This window comes from Chlamydotis macqueenii, chromosome 17, assembly GCF_036417535.1.
Source record: "Chlamydotis macqueenii isolate bChlMac1 chromosome 17, bChlMac1.mat, whole genome shotgun sequence".
Lineage (NCBI taxonomy): Eukaryota > Metazoa > Chordata > Aves > Otidiformes > Otididae > Chlamydotis > Chlamydotis macqueenii.
Window position 1 is genome coordinate 1732273 of NC_141572.1, and position 23844 is coordinate 1756116.

At 41.3% G+C, this 23844-nt stretch overlaps 1 protein-coding gene across 2 annotated transcripts in view; it reads left to right on the forward strand.

Moving 5' to 3' along the window:
• Positions 1-23844, forward strand: part of KIAA1671 (KIAA1671 ortholog) — an 80150-nt gene that overhangs the window by 15956 nt on the left and 40350 nt on the right. The window contains exons 2-6 of one of the 2 annotated variants that reach the window (XM_086761230.1): positions 4877-5012; positions 5577-7236; positions 8350-8443; positions 10285-13497; positions 14182-14304. In XM_086761230.1, the coding sequence (XP_086617356.1) occupies positions 5630-7236; positions 8350-8443; positions 10285-13497; positions 14182-14304 (5037 nt within the window). In that variant the 5' untranslated portion in view covers positions 4877-5012; positions 5577-5629. Of the gene's footprint in view, positions 1-4876; positions 5013-5576; positions 7237-8349; positions 8444-10284; positions 13498-14181; positions 14305-19166; positions 19302-23844 lie in introns of those variants that run through there. The other variant, XM_086761233.1, reaches the window with a different exon arrangement.

Below are 23844 nucleotides of genomic sequence, written 5' to 3' on the forward strand. Positions count from 1 at the left end.
GGATAGTTGCGTTTTGCTGTTGGTTCCTATTTTAATAAAAATTAATGTGTTTTCCTGAATGCTTATTGATTGTACTGCTACATCAAGAATGTAATATGAGATTTATGTTGCTCATTACATGGATGGGCCAGTGTATTTAACATCGAATTTTTGGTTCGCTGTGAATGTTACTGCCTCTGTGGGACCAGCTTGAATTACTGAAGGCACATGCTTATAGTGCTTTGTAATTGGTTACCCTTTTAACTGCCTTACCTTTGTAACATGGACATTAAAATAGAAGGGGTAAAGTTTTCACTGCAGTACTGAGATGGCAGCACAGCATCAAAAGATGGTTGAGAATCTTCCTGTTCTTAGCGCACCTCTCGTTCTCGGTGAAGCTCTAGCAAGCGATGATGGTTATGTAATTGTTCTGGCAGTAGCAATTAGAGATTTACAAGTGCTTGTAAATGCTGCTATTTATAGGATGGCCACTTTATTTAACAAAACGCTAATCTTCCTCTGCAGTGGGAGAAAATGTCAGAGTGGAGTATCGCATCCTTGTGATGCGCCTGGACTGTAATGTCCAAAAGAATGACACTTTGTCCTGTTTTTAAAAACAGCCTAGAGGCTTCAAATAGACTTGCACGTGGGGAATGGAGAAATAACATTTTAAATTTTGCAATGCATTGGAATATTGGTATTAAAGATCTATGGGGCTTTGCAGGTCATTAGATATCTTTCTTGTGAGGTTTGGAATATACTTTTTCAGTTTTCAAGCTGTTAATTTTGATTATTGAGAAGCAGAGCAAGCACCTTGCTCTACTGAACTTCTCACTGTGAATCTAGGAAAAGATAATTTAAATGCATTTTATTACCTGTTCTTACTTTGTGAATAAATTTGCCCAGGGATGTTTTTTAAAGTTAGAGTCAGTATGAGAGTGGTTTTGTTAATCTTCCTCTCTAAGAGACCCTGTATGTCCTCTTAAATACACCTGATGGATCCCATTGCAGTGACGGTACTAGTAACGTGAATCAGGCTTAAGTCCAGGAATAGAAGCAGCCTTGTTTCACTGCATTAGTTGTGTGATCTCCTTAGCTATAAAAGTTTCAGAAAAGGTTATTTTTTTCTTTGTTTTATTTTGATTGTGATAGTAAGTCTTATGTTCTTGACAGTATTCACACATTTGGTTATGTTATTCTTTTCTTCATACGTGGGCAGTAAGTGATTGGATTAAATGAGAATGAACGGAGCAGATCCTGCCAGCAGCTCTCCAGGTGCTGTGGGACGCAGCGGAGGGATGGTTGCTAAGGATGGATGGCACGAATTGCTATATGGTCAGTGAGGAGAGGAATTAAAGAAAGAAGAAAAAAAAAATATTTTTTTTAAAGATTGAAACATTTAAGACAGTGGGGAAGCCTTTTGTAGAGGGAATGAAATAAATCTTGTGTTGTCTCGTGTCTGTGCAGTGTATGTGGCCATTGCGTGTTTGAGCAGCTCCTGAGGCTTGCTGTGCCACTGCAGACCTGCAGGACAGGGAACGTGTGCGCTCTGGCAGAGCTGTGCTTACGGCTGCTAACGTCTGTGGTTATACAAACCCCTTCCTGGTTTTACACGCTGAGGGAGTAATTTTTTTGTACTAGTAGCAGATTTGCTGGTAAAGTTGTGTCTAAAGAAGGAAAAGCTTGTGTTTCTTTGGTATTCTTCGTATGAACAGACATAGATATTCACTGTGCAGCCATGCTGTCTGGTTGTCTTTGATTTTATAAACTGGGTTTGGGGACTTTTTTCCTTTGGTTTTGTGGTTTGGTTTTTTTTTGTGTGTGTGCTTCCCGCCCCCCAGCCCCCTCACCCCGCCCCGTATCAGAGAGATTTTCTCTGCAGAATTTTTATGCTTTGTATCCTTACAAAAGCCAGATGGGCTTGTTTATCTGCTGTGAGGTTCAGGAACAGATTATAGATTATTTTGCTTTGTGTCATTTAAAACGTTCTTATTTATGAGCAAGAAAGTTGGCAATAATCACGTGATTCATGGTGGAAAAATTATCTGCAGGCTGCTGCTCCTGTTGTCCTAATAGGTTTAAAGGAATTACCACTGATGTAAATAATAATTCCGTGTGCCGCTGGTGGGCAAGGCAGGGCAGGCAAACGCTAAATAGAAAGGGTGTGTTTGGGGTGAAGCCCTTCCCGTGTGATTTTTGCAAAAATCACGCTGTGAAGTGAATAAGCTGTTTTGATTTCTAATGTTCTTTGTAAGGATATTGTTTAATTAAAAATGCAAACATCATCTCATGATATTAAGAGTTGAAGACTCAGTTTGAGCCTGGAGCGGTGTTTGGGTGTGTAACACCCTGCAGCGGTTCAGCCTGGCCCAGGAAAAATCGTCTGTTTAGAAGCCGAGGAAAGAGCCGGGCCTTCACGTGCTGTACTTTGCATTCAAAGCAGGAAGATTTTCAAAAGGTATTTCGGTGCCACTTACACTTTCATTTGTGCGTGCAGAATGCAACCCGGAACAGCCGCGGGGAGCGTGACCGAGGCTTAGGGAGCACGATGAGAAGTAGTGCCCGGAAAAGGTGACGGCGTGGCCTGGGCGCTTTGCTGAGCGGAGCGGGGACACGTAAAATTCTCGGTGGCGGCGCGGCTGGCGCGGCGGCCGTGGCGGCACGGGCGCATTGACCAACGGTCCCTGGGCAGAGGCAGGTCAGGGATGGAATAACCTGCTGTCCATGATGATGAGGGACTTGAATTGTAACAGCACGTTACAGCGGTAACAGTAAATGCTAATGGCATCCGAAGCTCTCATGCAATTTAGTTTACAGTTGATTTTTATAAATTGCCCCAAATTTTGTACATTGCCAACTTAACTAGATAGCATTTTATTAGAGAATCACGTTCATCAAAACCAAGGTGGGTATTTTAAAACCGAGCCCCAATGTCTAGTGTGTGTTATATGTGGCATTGATAACATGATTCTTCTTCATCACATGTACAGCTTTTTGAAGTTCCAGGAGCTTTATAATTTCCAAAACTGGGTGGTATTTTTTCCCCCTGATATTTTTTTCACCTTTTTTGAATACCTGTCTGTTTTGGGCCACATATTTGTTGTAGGGTATCTAAGTAATCAGAATTTAAAACCTGAAAAGTGGCTTTGCTAGATCACGTCGGAAAAACGAGGTCCTGTGAAGCTGAACTGTGGTGTAATAAAACTCAGGAACAAACACCACCAGAATGGGTAAATTGTGAAGTGAGCTGTGCGCTGTTAGCGCGGATTATGTCCCCCATTGTATACTCACCGCCTTGCGTTCCGTTGAGGATCAAGTTTTATTCCATTTAAGAAGCTCTGTGCCCCCTTCTTCTTTTCCAAAGAAAAAGAACTACAGGATGATATGAGCAAACCTGTTCTCAAGTTCTGAAAGACAGATACTGTTTTTACAGCTTAATGTTTTGCTTTGCTGTTTCCTGTGAGCATCACCCTTTGTTAAGCAAGTGGTAACTGTTCTGCTTTTAAGAGTACAACTGTTCTTCACAAAACCTTTGCATCCTTGGAATGTGAGAGCGTTTTAATCGGATTTTGCTGGTGTTTCTTGGAGTAAGGAGTGGGAGAGGGAGGAAGACTTCCTTAAGATCTGTGAGATTGTGGAAGGGACAGGTTGATTCTGATAAGCTGATTGGGGTAGTGACTATTTTGGAAGGGAGAGGTCGTGGACTTGAAGGAGACTAGCATAGTTGAGACAGAGTTTCAAGTGGATTGAAAGATGAAAGGGAACGGGCAAGGTGAACCGAGTTCATTAGCCTCCCTACAGGGACAGAAATAAATCTCTGCAACTTAAGGTGCCAATGTGTTGTGACTCTATTCAAGGGAAGCTGAAGGTGACATAACCGTATTGCAGACTGCAGACTCGGGAAGGCAATACTCTGCTGGTTTGGGGTTTGGTTTTTTTCCTGGTTTTTTTTTTGGGTTTTTTTTGTTTTTTTTTTTTAAATATATTCACATGCAGGGAGATCCATATTCCACAGAATCTGCAAATCGATGTATTTGTAGGGTAAATGCACACCGAAATAGATCAGGCGAGAGGAGTGCAAAGCCTGCCCCTTCAAAGCCTGCCCAAAAGCAGATGAGAGGATGGCAACAAAAAATTGAGCTCCCGAGTAAAAGACTGAAATACAGTATGAATTTCCTAAAATATAAGAGTATGGCAGGTTTTAAAGGAAAAAAAAAATGCATCTAACCTTACATAGCCACCTGCATCTGCTATAAAGTTTAAATATACTTTTTATTAGGAAAAATTCAGCTTACTTCTTGTTACTGGAATTCTAATTACTGCTGGTTTTCCCTCATCTCTGCAGTAAGAATATAATTAAAGATAAAACTAATCTCCCGCCTTTGTTGGCAAGATATTGGAAAATCTGCTTTGTCATGGTAAAAGTAATATTTTGATTCAAAATCAGCCCTTTGAAGGTCAGCTGCTCAGGTAGCACTTCACATACTGTTGTCACAGAAAGAAGATCTACAGTAGAAAGTAAATTACAGTAATAGAGATTACAATAATAGAGCTCAGTGTTTAACTAGTGATTGACATCACTTGAATTAGCAAACAGTGCTCACCGAAACGTGGTTTTAACTGTGTTCAGATTTGGGCTGTCTATTGTGCAGAACAAATTATTTACCCTTCACAGTTATACCTTTCAGACTTTAGGGGATAATTTCTTCTTGATTCTTTAATAACTATCTGAAAATTAAACATTATTTTGCTTTAAACAGTTAAATCTGGTGTTTTTACATTTCAAAATGGGAGCCAGGTTTTTTCCTTAAAATGCTGGGGATTTTTGTCTCGTGTTACCTGTGTAGAGCTGGGTGTGTGCCATACCTACATCTGAATGCTCTTTGTTTCTTTGCAGGACGGGTCTGATCCACGTTGCTGAAGTGACTGCTTTCCCTGGTTCTTAATGTGATCTTGGTGACCAAGGGCTTGTTTTCACTATGAGAAGTGAGTCAGGTTGGACAGACTGGTTGCAGCAGGAAATGCAAATTATGGTAAGTGGTAGCAACGCTGTTGGAGATGTGTAGAATATGTGTTTGTTTCCGTTGTTTAATTGTAAGCCTTGGCTAATAGATAACAAATAACACTTTCAGTCACACCAATCTCTGTATTTTTGTTAGTTTGAAAGTACATACTCAATGCATCAGGACAGTTATTTATATTTTTAAAAGGAGCTGATGTTTGTATGTCAACATTGAGATGTCTGCTTCAGAAAAGAAGTTACTTGCTTTATCTTTATCTCAGACCTTGAAACTTACTCAACTAATGGGAACTTAGTGCTGTGCGGATGCTCTTGTAGGTTTTGTGATGTATTTTTTGGTTGTTAGGCCTAATCAATGAATAATGGTGTTTCTTGCTGTTTTTTTTAGAGGAGGAGGAACAGCATGTCTTTCATTATGTGATACACTCTGTAAACAGCATATCTGAAAGGCACCTTAATCTGGGTTTAGCTACCTTATGAATTTAAATTAGAATGATGTTATTTGATGTTCATGCTGACTCCACAAGAACACTTGCATTTTCTTTCTTTTTTTTTTTTCTTTTTTTTTTTTTTTCAGATTCTTTCTCCTTGTTGGATTTTTTCAGTTCTATTGAATGTGTAATTACAACTATGGCAACAAGAGTAGAAATAAATTCTACTTTGGCGTCTCTGACGACAGTACCTGACTTAAAGGAAATCAGAAATGAGGATAAATCACAGCGTGTGTATGTCAGTGTGCTTTCAGATACAAGTAACAAGACAAAGGAGCCTTCAGCATCGCTAACTCTTGAAGAGAAGAACAAGTTTGGGAGTACTTTGAGATCTGCAACAATGCCGTCACTAGGATCAAGGCCAAGACTTTTCCCAAAGCCTTTTTCTAAAGAGAAATCTTCAGATACTTTTGCAAATGTAAAACCACCTGTGCCAGCTTTCAGATCAAGTAGTATTATTAGAAAGGCTGCTGAAGAAACATCATCTGCTAAGGTATTAAGTGGAAATGTTCCTCCGTTAGTAGATCAGAAAGGAATTGAAAATGAAAACAAGACTGGCAGTGAAGTAGTCACAAACATGACTTTCTACACTGGTCCCAGTGCCAATACTGTCATTCTTTTTGAGACAGCAGGCACAGAGCAACCGAAGGTAAGTCTGGCCCAAGAAAAAAGGGCTGCTGGTGACCACAGAGTCTTTAGCACTATGCAAACAAAAGAGCTTCAGTGCAGTGCGAAGCTGGAGAAACCATCTCAGCCACCTGAGACATCCAGGAACCCTGAAGGGTCTCTTCATAGGCAGATATCGCTTTCTTCCAGTCTTAGACCAGTCTCTTGGAACTCCCTCAAAACTGGTGAAAAAAAAGATGCTTATGAAGGTCACCCAGGGGAGAGAAACAGTGATGATGCAAGTAATACCAACAGTAAAGCTGATTTCTCCACTGATGTGCAGCAAAGGCCAAAACAGAGACCAGTATCTGCTATTTTTCTGGAATCATTACGAGATCAAAAGCATCGGACCGTGGAAGCTTCTGAGGAAAAATCTCCCACAGAGAAATCCTGGATTAGAAAACCAAGGCCTCTGTCCATGGACCTGACAGCTAAGTTTGAACATAAAGATCTTTCTACTTGCAAGAAGACTTGTTCATCTCACGAAAGCAAGGAGAATGTATCGATAATTTCTTTTACTGATGTGGGCTGTCATGATCAGTCTGAAATGGGGCCAAAAACTGAAGAAACTGAATTTAATAAAGATAATTCTTACAAAATAAATTTGAAGTCCAGTAGTCAGGACACTGGCATCCTAAATAATGGGAAATACATATGGGAAACAAAGCTTAAATCTAAGAGTGAACAAATTGAGACAAAACCAGAAATAATGACTAACTTGCGGAGTTCTGAAAGAAGCCATGAAACCACCAGTGACAACAGGACTAATAAGGAGGGGAAAAGACCAGATCAAAAAGAAATGCTGGTGTTTCTAGGCCGTGAGAGCCCTGCGGCTTCCTCAGAAAAAGAGAACAATGTCCTAAGACGTAGTGTTAAAAAACACATTAGTTTGTTTACTCCGGAAAATCCCAGTACCTCAGTGGACACAGAGCTGCTCCCACCAACTGCTGAGAAGGAAAACAGATGTGTGAACATCCAGCAGAGAATCAAAGAACTGACAGCAGAAAACACTGATGTTAAGCCAGGAAACCTACGCAGGTCACTTCAATCACGACCACTTTCTGCGGACTTAACAAAGATGTAGGTTGCAGAGAAGTTCTGTTTAATCCTCTTCACTTCATGCCATTCAGTAAAACTTGCTCTTTCAGTACAGTAAAATAACTAAATGTGTTTGTTCCACTAAGTGTAATTATTTTTTATACTATTATACTTGAACATCTTTCCCACTTTTTCCTGCCCCCAAGAAAAGAAAACGTAATGACATATACCCTGACAACAGTGGCAGAAAAAACAATGCTGTCAGTATTGTGACCTTGGCATGTTAGTGTAATTGTATATCTATTATTAACACTTCATGCACTTTGAAATCTTGAAGTGAGCATTGCGGACTGCAAGCTTATGTGCTTGTGAGAAAGCAAAAGAATGGTTACCCTGTCTTCGACAGCGGTATACAGTATCGGGTTTTTAGCCAGACTGGAATCTTATTTCACTGTTATATTAAAGCCTAAATATCTGTGATGTCTGTGGCAATGAGCAGCGTTGTTAGAGTAGTATCAGATCTGCTAATTTTTACATACCAAAACCACAAAAAAAAGTCTTTTCCAGTCAAGAGTGATTTGGTCTAAGATAAAACGTATTCTCTCAGTGCAAAGCTGGGTAATCGATTATTCAAAATCATAGAAATTTGTTTGTGACATGAATAAGAGCGCGTTGTGCACTTTGCAGTACTGTCGGAGGCCATGCGGCAGGGCCTGGTTCTGGCCTGGACAGTTCATGTTCTGTGTGCCGTGACAAAGAGGTCAGGGAAGAAGGATAATGCTTTTCGGTAGGGAGTGTGCTGTGCAGAATGAATGCAGCAGGATCTGCTTTATCAACAGTGGAACAGTACAATTTTTCAGCAAACCTTGGTCTTCTGACATTGAGATCACAAGAAAGAAAAGAAATTTAACTGAGGCATGAGAGTGTTAGTATCTCTTTCACTGTGCTTCATTACGTGTATGTAAAGTCTTATACTAGACAATAAGCTTGATCTAGAGACAATGAAACCACCAATACAGTTGCTCACTATGAAACAGGGATATTTCTCCTTTAAGAAATAGAATTTATTGGATAATTTCTACCAGTCTGCTTTGCTAGGACGTGTACTTCCTAACTACCGGGACTAAAAGAAGTAACAGACGTCTTTTGTCTTAGGTTTTCAAGTCCGACATCAAGCAGTGAAGCAAAGCCTGAGAAACCTGCTGAAGTTAGAAACAGCTCTATCAATGAAATCCAAGAAAGTCAAAAAGTAAGAAGATGGCATCAGGTGATGTGGTCTCCAGTTAGGTTTGCATTGAGAATGCAGAAAGCACTCTCCTGTGCGCCGTGTCTCTTTATCAACCCCTGCCTTTTACGTGGGGAATTGAGAGGATTAAGAATGACATAATCCTAACGGGTTTACTTGTGTACGTCTATCTTTAGAACACACTGACAAAAGATGGGACTGTCATCTCTGCTGAGTTTTAAAAAAGTTAAATATGCATGCTGTTGAATACGTGCAGTGTATTCAACGTGCAGTGGTATAGAGTGAGAAATATTTTACATACTATTTTCACGGGACTCCTAATGCTTGAAAACACATAGTGAATAGACTATGGCTGTTGTGGTTTTAGGCAGTGATTATCCTTTATTTTTGCTAAGCATAGCATTAGTGTAGTACATTTCTACATCGACGTCACATCTCCTTATTAAATGCATGCTGAATGTTTCATATCAATCTCCTAAATAACATTTAATTTAGAAGTTTTCACAATAAAGTATTACAAAGAAAGTTAGGCTGTCTTTGTTTCTAAGCAACACTTCGGTGTTGCAAAACAGAACTTCTCTGCTGACACTTGTTAGTGTTGGACGTTTAATGTAGTTTTAAGGGTATTTCTTGTGAGTGCTCATGGCTGTGCTTTTTTCCTGTCTAGGTTTGATAGGCATATATGGTAAGGAAACTAGCAGCTAGATACAAAGTTTCTCTTGGTTAATTTCGTTTTAAATAAGATCAATGTGTTTAAAAGGAAAACCTGCCGTTAATGGAAGTGCCGTTTTCAGAATCTGACAGTAATGTAGGATTAAAACTATTCCTTTGCTGTGCCTAGAAGAATATAGGTCAGATTTAAAATTCTTTATTTAGTAAATGCCTTTGGTGTCAACTTTTTTTACATTCTTCAACTTTTTTTTTTTTTAAAGAATCTTAAGTCAATTCCAAGTTTTAAATTTTGAAACTTGAAAAAAAGTTTGAACTCTTATAGGACTAGGGAGTATTCTTTGAGTCTGTTGATTATCTGTACACTGTGCTTTTTCAACGGATGTTATAAAAATAACAGCTTTCAGGATGCTAGTTGTATTTCCTGCAAGTAGATAGTAGTAAAGAATTGGCAATAAATATTAATTCCTGCTTTCTTGTTTTACTTCAGCTCAGCCTTAACATTCTTCTTGGCTGAGCCGCTCCAGCTGTGGTATTTACTCAGATCTTCACATTCCCTGCAGTTACTGACCATGTAACTAGTTAGTTAGTGAACAGCTATATTTGAAAAGACAGTTTTGACAAAATACAGTATATTTGGTGTCTCCCAGGAGTTCAGACTTTCTCTGGAAGTGTCTACATCCCTGTGCTGCTCTTCTATGCTTTGCATTTGAACTTCAGTTTCTGTAGGGCTTGCGACATGAATGCTCATAAGTGTTCCTGTGGTAGCTGGGGTTATGAACCTTCTGAAGTTTTGTACTATTTTTGCATATGTTGCCGTCTCTGGAGTATGCTGTGGGTATAAATTCACTGCAGATTAAAATGTCTTGTGAAATTTGAGCTCAGAAACTCACAGAATCATGCATATCTTGTGTATCAACATTTCATACCTTTTTTTCCTTTCTTGTATTAAAAGTAAAAATCAAGCTATGAAATAATTCTGTTATAATCAAGATTCAGGAGCTGGAGGTACTCGTGTGCTTAGATTACCTTGGTCGCAGTGGATTTTGTGTTCAGAGAATGTGGATTTGTTTTAACTTGTGCAGGCACAGAGTAGGTGCAAGTAAGTTTTAAAATAAGCTTAGTTTATTTAAAAGGTGTTTAACAATCTTAACTGTTGGGTTTTCTTGTTCCAGAGTAAGGAGTTCAAGCCCGCATGTGGCACAGATTTCACTGAAGCGCAAGCTACTGGGAGCTCTTGGAAACCCCGGCAGATTTTAAAAATAACAAATAAACCTGATCAGATAGAGAGAAAAGGAAGCTTCCTTGGAGATGGCCAGCATTTTTCTCAACAAAGTGAAAATTCTGTCTCCTTCACAAGCAACTTGGAAAAAAAACTAAAACCAACCACACTTGTGGAAAAGACCTACATTAAAACTGTCCGAGCCACCATGTTTGACCATAATGTTCAGAGGCATAACGTTGCTGCTGATCATCCTGGAACTGATTCTGCGCTGAAGATAAATAATGAGCTTGAGGCAAAGCGTGATGTAGTGACGCTGGCGCACAACAGACGATCAGGGCTGGGAGAAGTGGAGGAAACCAGTAGTATAAAGAAGGAGTATCATAAGCAGTCGGATTCATCAAAACATGTAGCAGATGTAGAAAAAAGTGGAAAGCCAGGTTGTTCAAGTGAAGACAAGAAAATAACTCCGGGAATTCTCCTAGAAAAATCTTTGGTTGAGAAAAGTGAAAAACCCACTCCTAGAAATGCAGAAGACTCTGTAACTTACCAAAGAATAGAGCCGAGATACGAAATCTTTCAGACGTGTGGTGAAAGAGCTCTTAGTGAAGCCGTTACAATGGCTCCTGAAAAGAAGGCTATGACACTGAGAACTAGAAAATCATCTGTGAAAGAGAATAAAAATGATGAGGCTGGTTTACACACTGGTCAGTTGGCTAAGACGAAAAGTAAAACTCTCTACCTGAAAGAAGATAACATTACTTCTGAGGTTAGAGACACAAAAGGTTTTATGAGCAAGTCTGTATTCAGAGAATCTACTGATATTTTCTCCAGTGAATGCACTTTGCCTGAACAGAAAAAAGATTCTGATAAAACTGAAACTGATCCAGTATTAATAGCTGAGAAAATACCTTATTCTACAAGCAAAAGTAAATATTCAGGAATGAATGAAAAAGTAAACAAACTACATTCTGAAATGAAAGATAAGAGTGAAGTCTCTTGCATAGATACAACAGAGAGGTCTAATATGATGAAATGCTCTTCTGAGAAAAGGAACTTTAGACCAGGTGGCACAGACAGCTATGAATTCAGAACCAACTTTGATCGGGAAGTTAGTTCAACAAGTGTAAATAAACATGGGGTCCAGCCCTCTTCAGTGCTTTCAAGTGGACAATTCAGTAAATCTTCCACTAGCCACCATCCCGATACAAAAGTGCTAACCATTAATAACGAGGAATCTAGGGCTTTTGGTTTAAGGAAAAGTCTAGACTTAAATTGCAAAGAACAGAACTTGAACTTAGGTAGTACAGCTCATGAAAACAGTGAAAAAATCAGAGTAATAGATCCAGAAGAAAAAGTCAGGAGAACCAGAAGTAGTGTTTCTGACTTGAAGATTTCTGAAAGGTGGAGGAGGAGAACCTTGCCTCAGGATTCTGTCAAGACCGAAGAAGTCGTCTGGCTCACTCCTGAGAATATCAAAAGGCTGAGTCGGGCAGATTCCTTGCAATTGGATGAAGGCTCAGTTAAAAAGAGAAGCAAAAAAAGCAAAGAAGAGATGGGAGGGAACGAGGCAAACCAAAATGCTCTTGGCAGTCCTGATGATTACTTGAAAAATCAGAGTTCTGCCTTTGAGCCAAAGGCAACTTATTTTGCAGTGACTTACCAGATTCCTGGTAACAAAAAAGAGAAGAGCTTTGTTGGTACTCCTAGAGCAAGTGAATCTAATACAACTTCTAGCTCAAGTGAGGGAGCAACAATTAGTTTGGACCCTGTTTTTCCTGGAAGGTCCAAACCTTTATTGCAGCAGCCAAATAAGGATAGGATGAGTACGCATTATAGAGAAGACTCACAGGAAGTGTATGTTAACAAAGATTGGGTCAAAGAAGATGACAAAAGTGATGTTTTTTCAAAAACCACTGCATTTGGTAATTTTCATGTATCTAAGAAAGATAACCAACAGTATCACGATAGAGGTCTGGATCATTCTAAAGAGAGAATTATAGATGTTGATACTTTCCTGTTAAAACAGGATCTGGAAAATGCAGCTCAGACTGATGGCAAAAGTATCAGGCAAAAAATGTCCTCTTACCATGAGCCCAGATCCCCACTGCGTTTTACACAGTCACATAAAGACAGTGAACTACTCCCCCAGAAAAGCAGTGAAAATAACTCTGATTTTTCTGGAAGGAAGGCCGAGGATGGTTACAGATCCCAGATTCTCGATATTGATGCGCTTATGGCGGAATATAAAGAAGAATCAGTCAAGGCCAGTAACATTCAAGACAAGTTCTCTGAAGATCACAGCTTATTTAGTAGGGAGAAATCAAAGAACAGAAGAAATGTGTCAGACAGGACAACTTCTTCCTATAGCTGGAAGGAGTGGAAGGGATCAGATCACTATTCTGTTAGTAACAGACAAGGTGACTGTGCAGAAGAGTACCACAGACCAGAGAAATTAACTGTAAATGAAAAGAGCAAAGAGAAACTGGAATCATGTAGCCCTGAATTTGATAAACAAAAGTCCAAAGACAGAAAGTTCAACCCTCCTTACTGGGGAAATCCTAGCAGCTTTTTTTCAGATAAGTTAGTAAATTCATCTGTGGAGTTCACTAGGAAGAAAACTTTCATCACTGATGAGGATGAAGAAGTGAACTTAACTTCCAGGAGTCAAAGTTCAAAATTTGTAATTGATAAGGTGCAGCCCAATAATGCAGTTGGTACAGAGCAGAAGTTGGAAGTTAATTTTACCTCCAAGTTGTCCATAAAGGCAGATGATGGCCTCTTACAGAAGAAGTTGATCGCAAAAGAACAGTTCTTGGAGGTGTCTCCAGAAGGCACTTGGAGCAAAAATGTAGCAAGGAGCTCTCTAACGAGGGACAAAGACAATGCAAGTAAGGTAACGTGTGAGAATGACTCTTCCAGTATGAAAAGTAAAATGAATTGGAAGAGCTACACATCTGGTTTAGGAAGTGCACCCCCAGATTTGAGACGATCCTATTCAGAAAAGAGCCGCCAAGGAAAAGACCATCTACCGCTTACGCAGGAAGTAAGGGCAAGAAAGGATCTGTACCAGTCCAGGCAGAGCTTCCCCTTGGAAAGTGCGGATGTTGGCTGGAAACACAAGAGGTCGTCTCACTCAGAATCCTTCTTCCACGAGGATAAAAAGGTATTGCCAAATGGTTCCTAAGTGCTTCCTGTAACTGGAGTGGAAGTGAGGAGAAGCTTTGGTTGTGTCTCCGCTGCTTTTCAGCGTTAGCTGTGACTGTGCAGCAGGGGAGCACGTACACACTTTTCAATGGAGTTCATTTCCCTTTGGGTTGTATTTTCTTGAGGAATTTGTGTTGTACTAGATGGCTAGGTTTGTGTTTCAAGTGTATAAATACTTATTGATGTTTCCATGGAGAGCTTGAAAATGCTTTAAAATGTGTGCATATTATTTTATTAATGCTATGAACCTGGGATGTTCAATCTTAACTCTGCAATTTTATAATGATCTGAAAAGCAGTAGTTTGGGTTTACTTTATAAGTTGTCAGCCGTGATAGTTTCCGAGTTTTGTTTGTTTGTTTTTCCCTGAAGGAAGCAAATTATTATTACTATTTTTTGCTGGGTGAATGGCCCTCATTTGTATGTGAAACTTCTCTGCTGCTACTGACTTCGGTGAAGTGCAAGTGACTCCCTGAACATACTGAACACGTTAATGCATTAGTGCATGGCCAGCTGGCCATTAATGGCTGTGATGTTTTTCCATTTTGCCTTTTCAGCTTTGAACTTCCACTTTTTTTATTTTTCCTAGAGGGAATTTTATATCCATATGTATGTGTAACAATATACATCACTTTATGTTCGCAGGCTCCTAGGAAAGAGTGGGCCAAGCAGAGTTCAGAAAAAACAGACGAAGCAGAGCTTTCATTCGTTTCTACGCAGAGAAGCCGGCACAGTTTTCACAAGGACAGAAGGGCAGATAGCGGGACGGTATGTTATTCTGGAGGAGGTTCTTGGGCAGGGGCTATGGGAAAGATAAGGGCGGTGCAGCCTGGCTTACTACATTCAGCACTGTTTTCCTTGTTGCAAATAGCTGTGAAAGTAGGTACGTGTCTTCCACAGAAAGTGCATCTGCTCCTTCTGCTAGGAATTTAACTGAGAGAGAACGCTTCTTCCTGGGATTCCACCACACCGGTCTATGCCAAATCTTTAAAAACATCTAAACACAAAGCATTAACCACACAGCTTGTCAGTTTTTCTTTCTAAGCCAAGAATTTTAATCCTGAACTCCTAGGACGGATCTAGATCATTATGCTTTTTGTTTGTTTCTCATCTTGGATAATGATAACTGGTTAGATTCCAGAAAATCTTTTCTGGAAAATTATGCAGATGAATAGAACCACGTCATAGCCTGAAAAATGACAGATTTAACTTTCTTTTCTGTAGACAACACACAGTGAAGAGTAACAGCTGACATTTTTAAGGTAGTTTTGATTTGTCTCTGATATGCATACTTCTGGGGTAAATTTCCACTTAAAGTTGTTGGGTGATCTTCTCCTAAGTTGCAGAAGAATTTCTTGACTTTGGCCCACAGATGAAATTTAGCTTGGGAAATAGCATCCTATGTCCAGGTGTTGTTTTGGAATACAGTGCAAAGGTCTGTATTGTCCAGAAGTTGCATTTTCTGTGGAAGATGAAGGATTTGAAAACCACATCAACAGCATAGAACTCTACAATTTTGAGAGAGACGCTGCCGCAGCCAGTGAAATCCTTGCTTACTGGAAGAACTTGTTCTGAACCACTGCAAGTGCTGTGGCTTTTTTTGTGGTGTGGTTTTTAAGTTTGTTTATTTTTAACCTGTGCATGGAAACAAATTTGATCCCCTGGAATAATACTGTAGTCACGTCAGAGTGCTCTCCTGTGTAACTCTGCGCATACACGTTTGCAGTTTTTGCAAATCTGGATGCCCCACATATTTTCGAAAGTCTTCCACTTGTGTGGAAGAGGGGTGGGGACTGAAGGATGTTACCGTGCTCCCAAGAGCAAGTCTCATCTGTCCTTGGTCTGCTAGCACACTCGCGTGGCGGCGGAGTGCATTGCTCTCTGCAGACAGCCTGGGTTTGTCGTTACTCGCACCGCGGTTTACAGCGCTTTACTGGAGGATCGACAAAAATGATAAAAAAATGAAAGGAACTGAGTTCGTTTTTGTGTTTGTTTTTGACAAACCAACTTAAACTAATATGTTTGTTGCACTATTTCCCATCTGCCTATGAAGTTTTCCAGGACAGCTAGTGAACTAGAGTCTTATGGATGAACACAAGTCTAAATGGAAGCAAGTTGTAATAGTATAATTTTATTTCTGGAGAAGTAATTTCTTTGTGATTATATTCTAGGGAATCTCCTTCCAATGAGGTTATTTTTCGAAATGTTACGTAGGACTTCTTTGAAATGGCGCCATTACAGTGTACAGTTAATGGTATGGGATTGGTGGTTGACATTGCGAAGGATGATACTCTTGAGATTGAACACTCATCTAGATTGCATTTTTCAGCTGTTTTGAGTTTGTATTTGTATTGCTTAAAACAGAACAAGGCTTTTCTAAAGATTCTAGAATCATTGCTAGACTGTCATTGTCGGTGTTTTTACTATGGGTGGTACTTCTCTCTGTATGTTTTTCACAAAGGAAATCTCTGGAGCTGTAAGTATGACAAGGCTGGTAAAGCATCACAGCGTTCAAAGAGGTGGTGTTCCTAGTGGAAGGGCAAGGCATTCTGTACTTACAGCAGCAGCTTCCAGACTTCACCACCTTCGAAGATTGTGGCGAATTAATGACTGTGAATTTATTGGACTGTGGTAGATTAATGACTGTGAATGTATCACGCTACCATTGGTTTATATGCTGGAGTTTGAGGAAAAATTAGGCTAGAGTGTCTCTATGTATTTTTTTAAAAATAACTTATTCTACCACCTGAAAAGATGGTTTCTGTCCCCATAAGTAATAGAAATACAGCAGTTTGGAACTGCCTCCTTATTTATTTGGGTTGTTCCAGAACAGAGGATGACTAAGTCTGCATTTTGATGTGATGGTCTTTGAGACTGTGGAGGTGTCATGGTTTAAAACCTTCAAGCTGGGGAGATATTTGAAGACTCACAGATTTGTTAGAGTGTATTTTTGTCTGAGGTCAGTAGCATTACGTGTGTTGTGTACTGGAGAACATGTTAGGATCTGCAGAACTATTCCTGCTCCTGTGTAGTTGGACATTTTCGTGTTCTCTTGGCTGCCTTCTGTTGAGATGGTCAGAAGGTGACTGGTGCAGCGGGAGTCAGCCGGGTAGCCGTGGAGGGTAAGCGGTCAGGGTCGGAGATGGACTTCTGCTTTCTAGAGTGCATTAATCACAAAGACACAGGTGAATGGCAGGGCAGATTCTTCTAATTTATGATTTCTGTGTTGCTATTTTGGCCTTTCTGTCTGTTTCTTGGAGGTTAGAATAAGTTTATGATTGTAAACTTTGTTCTTATTTTTTTAAACAAGTGACTGACTGTTTTATAAATATTACTGTTAATTGTAGCTTAGTGCTTGACCATTCTGTTCCAACATAAATTCCCCCTCCCTTTTCACACTTTGATATAGCCAATTCTACTGAAGAAGGAAACTATTTCCATCTAATAGGGAATTAAGGAAAAGAATAGAGTTTATGCAAATAAATAAAATCCTGTTTGCATCTCTAGAGCTAACAGTATCGAGGAGACAAAACTTTTCTCGGCCCATTGAAAAATATTTACTCCTTCATGAACCTTTATATGGATCTTTAGCCCTGCCTGCGTCAGAATATAGGTATAAAAATAAAGTTGTTCTTCTCTTTGCTCCGGACAGCTGAGGCTTTAACTCATAGAATTAGCTGCAAGTCTCTCGGACTCTCTAGCAGCGTGTCTGCATGGCATAGTGCCTTGGACTATTCTAGGAGTCTCCTCCTTTAGACCCTGAATGCGATCTGAGGGACTGTGAGCCTCTGTTGTAGCTGTCTGTAAAATGAAAATGCTCTCTGTGTATGTTGCTGTAAGACTTTGGGTTATTGTGCGCGCTGTGCTGCCGTAGAAGGCACTGTAACGGCAGCGTGCTGTGGTACACCACTCGAATTTCAGAGGATGTTTTCAAGTATTGTCTTTCATAACTAGTACTGGTTCCATCACAGCTGACACAGGGCTTGAATTCGCTGACGTTTGATCACAAACCTCAATTCCTGATTGAGTCATCCAGACTGATAGGAGTCTTATGAATTAGAAACTGAGGAATGTGATGTGGCTCATCCCCCACAGGGAAGTGAGTGCTGCTGCTTTATGAAGCTGAAGGGATTGCATCCTCATTGAGAAACAGAGCAGCTTTAATGCAAGTATGGGTTACAACAAAAAATGCTGTTCTGGTACTAGAACTGGTGTAGGCATGAATTATTCTGAAGCCTCTGGTTATATATTTTATTTACCTATTTTCTGTTAAACTTTTTTTTTTCCTTTGGTGAGGAAGATCTAGTATCCATAATGGTATCCATATAAAGATGCGCTTATTTGAGACTGTGATGTGTGGGTGGAGAAGGGTTTGTTTAAGAAAATCATGAGCTGAATCTTAAAAATATGTTGGAAATGAACTGCAAGGGAAAGAAGATAAAATATTTTATAAACATGTGCAGATGAATTTATAGTTTGGCTTGTCACAGATGACAACGTGTGAGTGGTTTCCAGTTCTGGCCATGACAGGTCTCTCTCCTGCCCATTGACAAGCAAAGTGTTCTCATCTTCTGATCGTATAACACCTCTAACATCGTGGCTTCACTCCTTCCCAGATGGAAATAGAGGTACTGAAAAATCATCATGTGCAAATTGCTCTGTTAGCCTGAACACTGAATCCACCTGGAAGAAAATAAAAAGAATTTGTCAGCTGTACAAGGTCTTACAACTGGCAATTAGAAGAGTGGGGTGCGTTGTTCTTAGACATGCAGAAGCAAATTTCAAGCAAAGGAAACTGTGGAGTCTTGGAAGCTGTTGTGTGTCACCTCTGCATCGTCCCTCCCTGGGAAAGGTGAGAGCCTGAGCAGGGCTGGGGGAGAGGCATCAGGGTCCTTCCTGGGCTGGCTCTTGTCACTTACCTTTCCTTTTCCCATCAAAACAAGGACATAGGTCACAAAAGCAGGAGCAGACAGAAATGTTATGATTCCCATTTTTGCTCTTCACAACACACTTACTGCTGTTCGGTCATTCAGCTTTGTTTCCTATTTCTAAAAACAGCCCAGCGGAGGATGACCCGGTGTTGGTTAAGAACTCAGTTTGCCCCGGCTTTCTTCCTTTTTTGGTAGCATTCGTGTGCTGGGAGCGTTCCAGTGGTATATAAAAAAGACTGTTATGTCTATTTCTTCCTGTTCACAAAAGACATTTTATATTAAAAGCAGGAGCTTTTCTTTCATGTGTGGTTTTTTCTTTTTTTTTCTTGTACGTTACAGAAAAATAAGGTCAGTTAGCAACCCCGGCAACCGTGGCGGCATTAATAGCGTTTCATAACCCAGCCTGCAAAACAGTGGGTTTAGAAGCTTCTCTTTCCTTCCAGCTGAAGGGCTTTTTAGTGCGAAACCCAAAGTGCTATTATTAATTCTAGACTAACACTCTGTGGATTACCGAGTGGGAGAGGTCGGAGCAGTTGGATGCTCAATAACAAGTGGTTGAGTCACATGGTGCCGGTAGCTCAGCTACTGCTTATAAGTAGCCACAGCATCTGCGAGAGGCGCAGAGCTGCGCGTGCTGGCGGGGGGCCGGATCCACAGGCACCGTACATTATTCATGTCGCTCGGAACTGCTCCGCTCTGCTTGTAACTTCTGCTGGAGACAGGGAAGCGCGGGGAGGCTGAGGCTGACAAAGATGGTTTTGCGTTAACTTTGTGCTTGGGAAGATGGAGTATTATTACTGTCCACGCTTGCTGAAGTTCCTGCAATATTTGTGGGTAAGTGTGCTCTTTAATGTAACTGCATTTACCGACTTGGACATTTTAAATTGTTTTCAGAAATCCTGAGAATGTTCCTGTGTAGCGACGGCTTTCCTTTGCAGTTTCTTTCTAATCTTTCTGAATAGTAACAGTAAACGTGGGGTTTATTTTGTGTGAGAGAGGCTCTTTTATCTTTAATACTGGCTTACAATCAGGAGACTGCAGACTACTTAACTGTGCCTCAGAATACCCTCTTGGTAGTTGGAGTTTATTCCTTGTTCATGGCCAAACACAGGAGCTGTGGTTCTGCACGCCGCATGGTAGCAATGCTCTGCCCCGTTTGTGTCCAAGCGATCCTTGGACTCTGGAGACGGCTGCCGCAGAAGCGCTCCTTCCCTGCTGCTGGCTGGAGCTGCTGCCTGCCGTTCCAGTGAAACGGCCGGTACTGGTGCCTTTGGAAGTGTGCATTTGTGCAATTCCTTACCTACCTGTAATTTGGCTGTGTTGACAGGTGTTGCCCTTCCCGGTGAGCGCTTGCTCTCCAAAGGATCCTTAGGGCTCCCTTCAAGGAAAAAGGCTGTGCTGGCCCGCCAGCTCTGGACGGTTGCTTTGGCACAGTGATTGCTGTTTGTCTGATATTTTCACATTTGTAAAAATTGAATTTGAGTTTTAAAGCCTTTATGAATAGATATTATATTACTCTGAACCTAACTACTTAATGTTTTAATTTATTCTGTACTAATCAAATACCAGCTTTGTTTGTGATGTTGTCTGCATTCCTCTAGTCATTTTTTTCAGCTGTAAAGTCAGCATGCAATCAACACCGACGCTTTAAACCTTTGGATGTTAGCTGTTTGCTAGTGCGTCTTGGAACAGTAACAAAGAGTTGGCTTCCCTCATTCAGAGTTTAATTTTACCGTCCTTGCTTTGTGTGTGCTTTGGTCAGTAGTGACATGAGATGGCTTGCTGTAAAATTTTGCAGCTGGGAGACAAAGTAGTACTTGAAGAACCGAGCATTTTCTTAAAAAACTTTTCCTGTTGGAGGCTGTAGTATTGTAAAACATGGAAGTCTTTGGATATTTGTTTTTAAATTTGATTAGCTAGATTTTTTTTAAGAGGCAAGCTTTCTTTAAATTGCACATTAAAAAATTAGTGTTCTGTCTCAGACTCTGGTAGAATGAGTAGGCGGATGTTCTTCGTGGCTTGCCAGTGTGAAAAGTCTGTGAGATGTCTGAATGCTTTTGCTTTCACGTACATCTGGTGATTTTCCACCAGGCCAGGAAAAACAAACCAAACCAGACTTTTTGATCAGTCCAGAAGATCACTGGGACAATATCTCGTGTTGTGCAGTTTCAGCCTGTAACAGAATGGGTATGGTGTATTTTCTGTCTGTGTGGGCTCTTTTAGAGGCCTTGAAGTATCCCTCAGGCATTTTCATTAGTGTACGCTCTCCTGATATGTTGCCAGAAAATACGGGAATGATGATTGTGGTATTCATGATATTAAATATATATTAAAAAAGAAACTTTAAGGGAAAAGCAGAACAGTGCCTTTTTCCCTTTCTGTATTGGTGTTACAGCTGAAGCCCGCTAAGGAGACACCGGTTCTCTGCATTTACAGTCAGGAGTAACCAGAGATGTGGGGTTAGTTGTCAAGCCCTGTGTTGAGTTACTTAATCTATCTTGGGGAGCTAGGATACTTTATTCATTAGGTAGACGTACCTTAAGAAGCTCTAACTTAATTAAAAATATTATAATGAAATTCCATGTTTAAAGCCACTCTTGAGAGTTAATGATAGGTTGCATCTCTTCTGCTGTGTATTTGTTGTTGGACATAAGTGGACCCACTCAGTGCCAGCTATCTGCTAATTACTTGCTGATTCCTCTTCTGATCTGAGTGGCACATATATTACTGTGCTGGGTAGGAAACTTGTCAAAAAAAATCCTTTTAGTATTTGTTGAGGCACAGTGTAACTTGTGGTTTCCTGAGTATGTATGAAGTGGTGACTGACCACCAAGAAGTCTGTGTCCTGTAGTCAGGGGTGCTGAGTGACAACTCAGGGGTGTTGAGTGACAGCTCTGAGTTTCTGAAAACCAGGCTTTGTGTCCAAGGCAAAATGTTTGGTTCAGTAGGTTATGTTAGATGCAAGCTGAGTTCTGTCTGGTAATTCAACCTTGAGCTCCTTTTTTAATTCAAGTTGTAATCATGAGGAGAAGAGCAAGCTTATCAAACCTGGATCGTTTGCACTCGCAATGAGGCGTGCGACAGGACTGAAATACGGCAGCTCGCTCCTCTTTGATGTGTTCTTTACTGTGATGCACAACACTGAACCAGGGATTCCTGAGAAGCAGGTTCCTACGGAAGACTGAGCACTGGACTTCTGATGACAGACGGTGGCCTAACAAGAGCGACTGAGCACTAGTGCTGCATCTGTACCAACTATCAAAAAAAAACCCAATAAAAGAGGAAAGCCAAGAGTGGTAATGGAGCTTTGCAGATTGCTGGATAAGGCTTTTACAAGTCTTTAGGATGGCTGTTCAAGAATCCAGTTGTTCCTGGCTGGTGTGATAACACAGTCTGGTTTTGGTCAAATTAGTTGATGTTTCTTGGAGGGGGGAGGAGCAGAGCTCTTAAACACCGCCGTGTCTGGTTCACTTTCAGTAAATTGTCTCTCCGTACTATAAATGTGCTTGTTGTTGGGAGAAATGTCTCAGAAGCTTGTGGTTTTTTGACACCAGCAATATATTGGTCCTCCTTTGATCCTGACCATCCAGGTGATAGATGGTGTGAGATACAGCCTGTATGGCACACAACTGAGCTTTTGCTGGCGATGGGTGAAAAAGGTCCAGGCTTCCTGCGAGGTCTGTCTGCAGCCCTGGCCAGGACCACCTGTGGCTGGTCCTGCCTCAGCCTGTGTTTTCCTGTGGGCTGCTGGCGGTGCTGCTCTTCCCGGCCTTTTCAGGGCTGGCTGTCTACCGTCCAGCTGGTGTCAGCACCGATCCCTCTTGCTGCCTTGTCCATCAACCCGGAATCCAGACTTGTTGCGTGGCTTTCAGCTGTATTTTCAGTTACAGACTGTGTTTGTTACTTGGACCCCTTCAGTCAAACGCTCTGGTAAGCATAAAGCAGACGCTGTGCGCTAATCACCAAACGGATGGTGGTCGTCTGCAGTTCAGCAGCTGAAATTCAGAGACTGAATCATGGCTTTCTGTTCCATATCATCACTTCCGTCTTTGTGCTGCCATGTAGCTTCCTCCTAGCTGTGATCTTTTCATCATCTTTAATTGGTTTATTATAATTATATATTCAAGTGCCAGTCTTCCGGTGACCGTGTGCTATATTTGTTGTATTTGAGTATTTGCCAGGGTACATGGAGTATTCATCATCCCTTTCCAGCTGGTGAGGAGCTTTGCTGCAGCTGATACAGGACATCTTTAGGTCTGACGTGCATAAGGAGGCCTGTAAGTGCAGGTCAGTGGTCTGTTGTCCAGCTGCTAGCATCAGTCAGACTGTGGAGCAGCTCAGCATCCCAGGTATGCAGCCACAGAAATGGGGTTTCCTGTTCCTTTGTAACACCTCTTTTCCAATAACCAGCTTTTTTTGGCTTGCTTGTGGACCCAGCCACTACTGGAGTGCTTGCAGTTGGTTCTGTTCCTGTCCTGAGCCACCTCAAAGTCGTGAGCAATTCTTGCTCTGCCGCAGGGCGTTTTGTGGGATGTTGCAACGCTGATGATGTAATCTTTTCGATGTGTCTGAGGCTGCTGTAGGAGCACACTGGTAAATGCTGGTCCACGTCACAAGTAGCACCAGTAGCACAAGCCAGCTCTGGGAGTGGAGGCCAGACTACTTGTAGTGGGGGCAGAGCTGGTGAGATAGGAAAGCTCTGGATCTGTTCCGGAATAGGTTCTGAAGGAAAAGAACAGGAGCCCTGGCTGATTTTGAACAGGTACTGCAGTACTTTAGGGCAGTAGAGGGCTGGTGTGAACTGTGCTAGGTGCAGTTTTTAGTACTTTGGTCAGGAACCAGCTGCGACTTTGGTGGCTGCTTCTGCTGAGCCACCTTCAGAACAGTCCGGGCTGGCTGGGTGGTTAGTGAGGGACCTGGCTCAGAGTGCAGGCTGGGCCTGCAGCTGTGCTGCTGTCGTGCTGGAGACAATCAGCAATCGAAACCTCAGGGCTCGATGGAGAGCTGTGCGATTGCTGTTCAATCCAGATAAGGCAGATCATGCCAGCAGATGAGAGAAGACAGCTGAAGAGCTGAGAGCAGCTACGGCTGCACGCCCCAGTATGAGAGTGTGCTGTGATCTCTAGTGAACACACAGTCCTTCTCTTGACAGCTAGATGTTGGTCTGCATCCCACCCCCAGTGCGCGTGGTAGATGTGACATCTCATAAAATGAATAGTTTTGTTGGTTTCAGCTGAGTGTGACAGAAAAGCATCTGCGGCAGTTCAGTGGCTGACGATGCCTTGAAGGTGTGAAAACATCATAAGTGTGTGCCCTTGAGAGTGGCCGTGCCTCCACTTCAACAAAATGAAGTTCTGAAAAGCCCGCGGGAGACCAG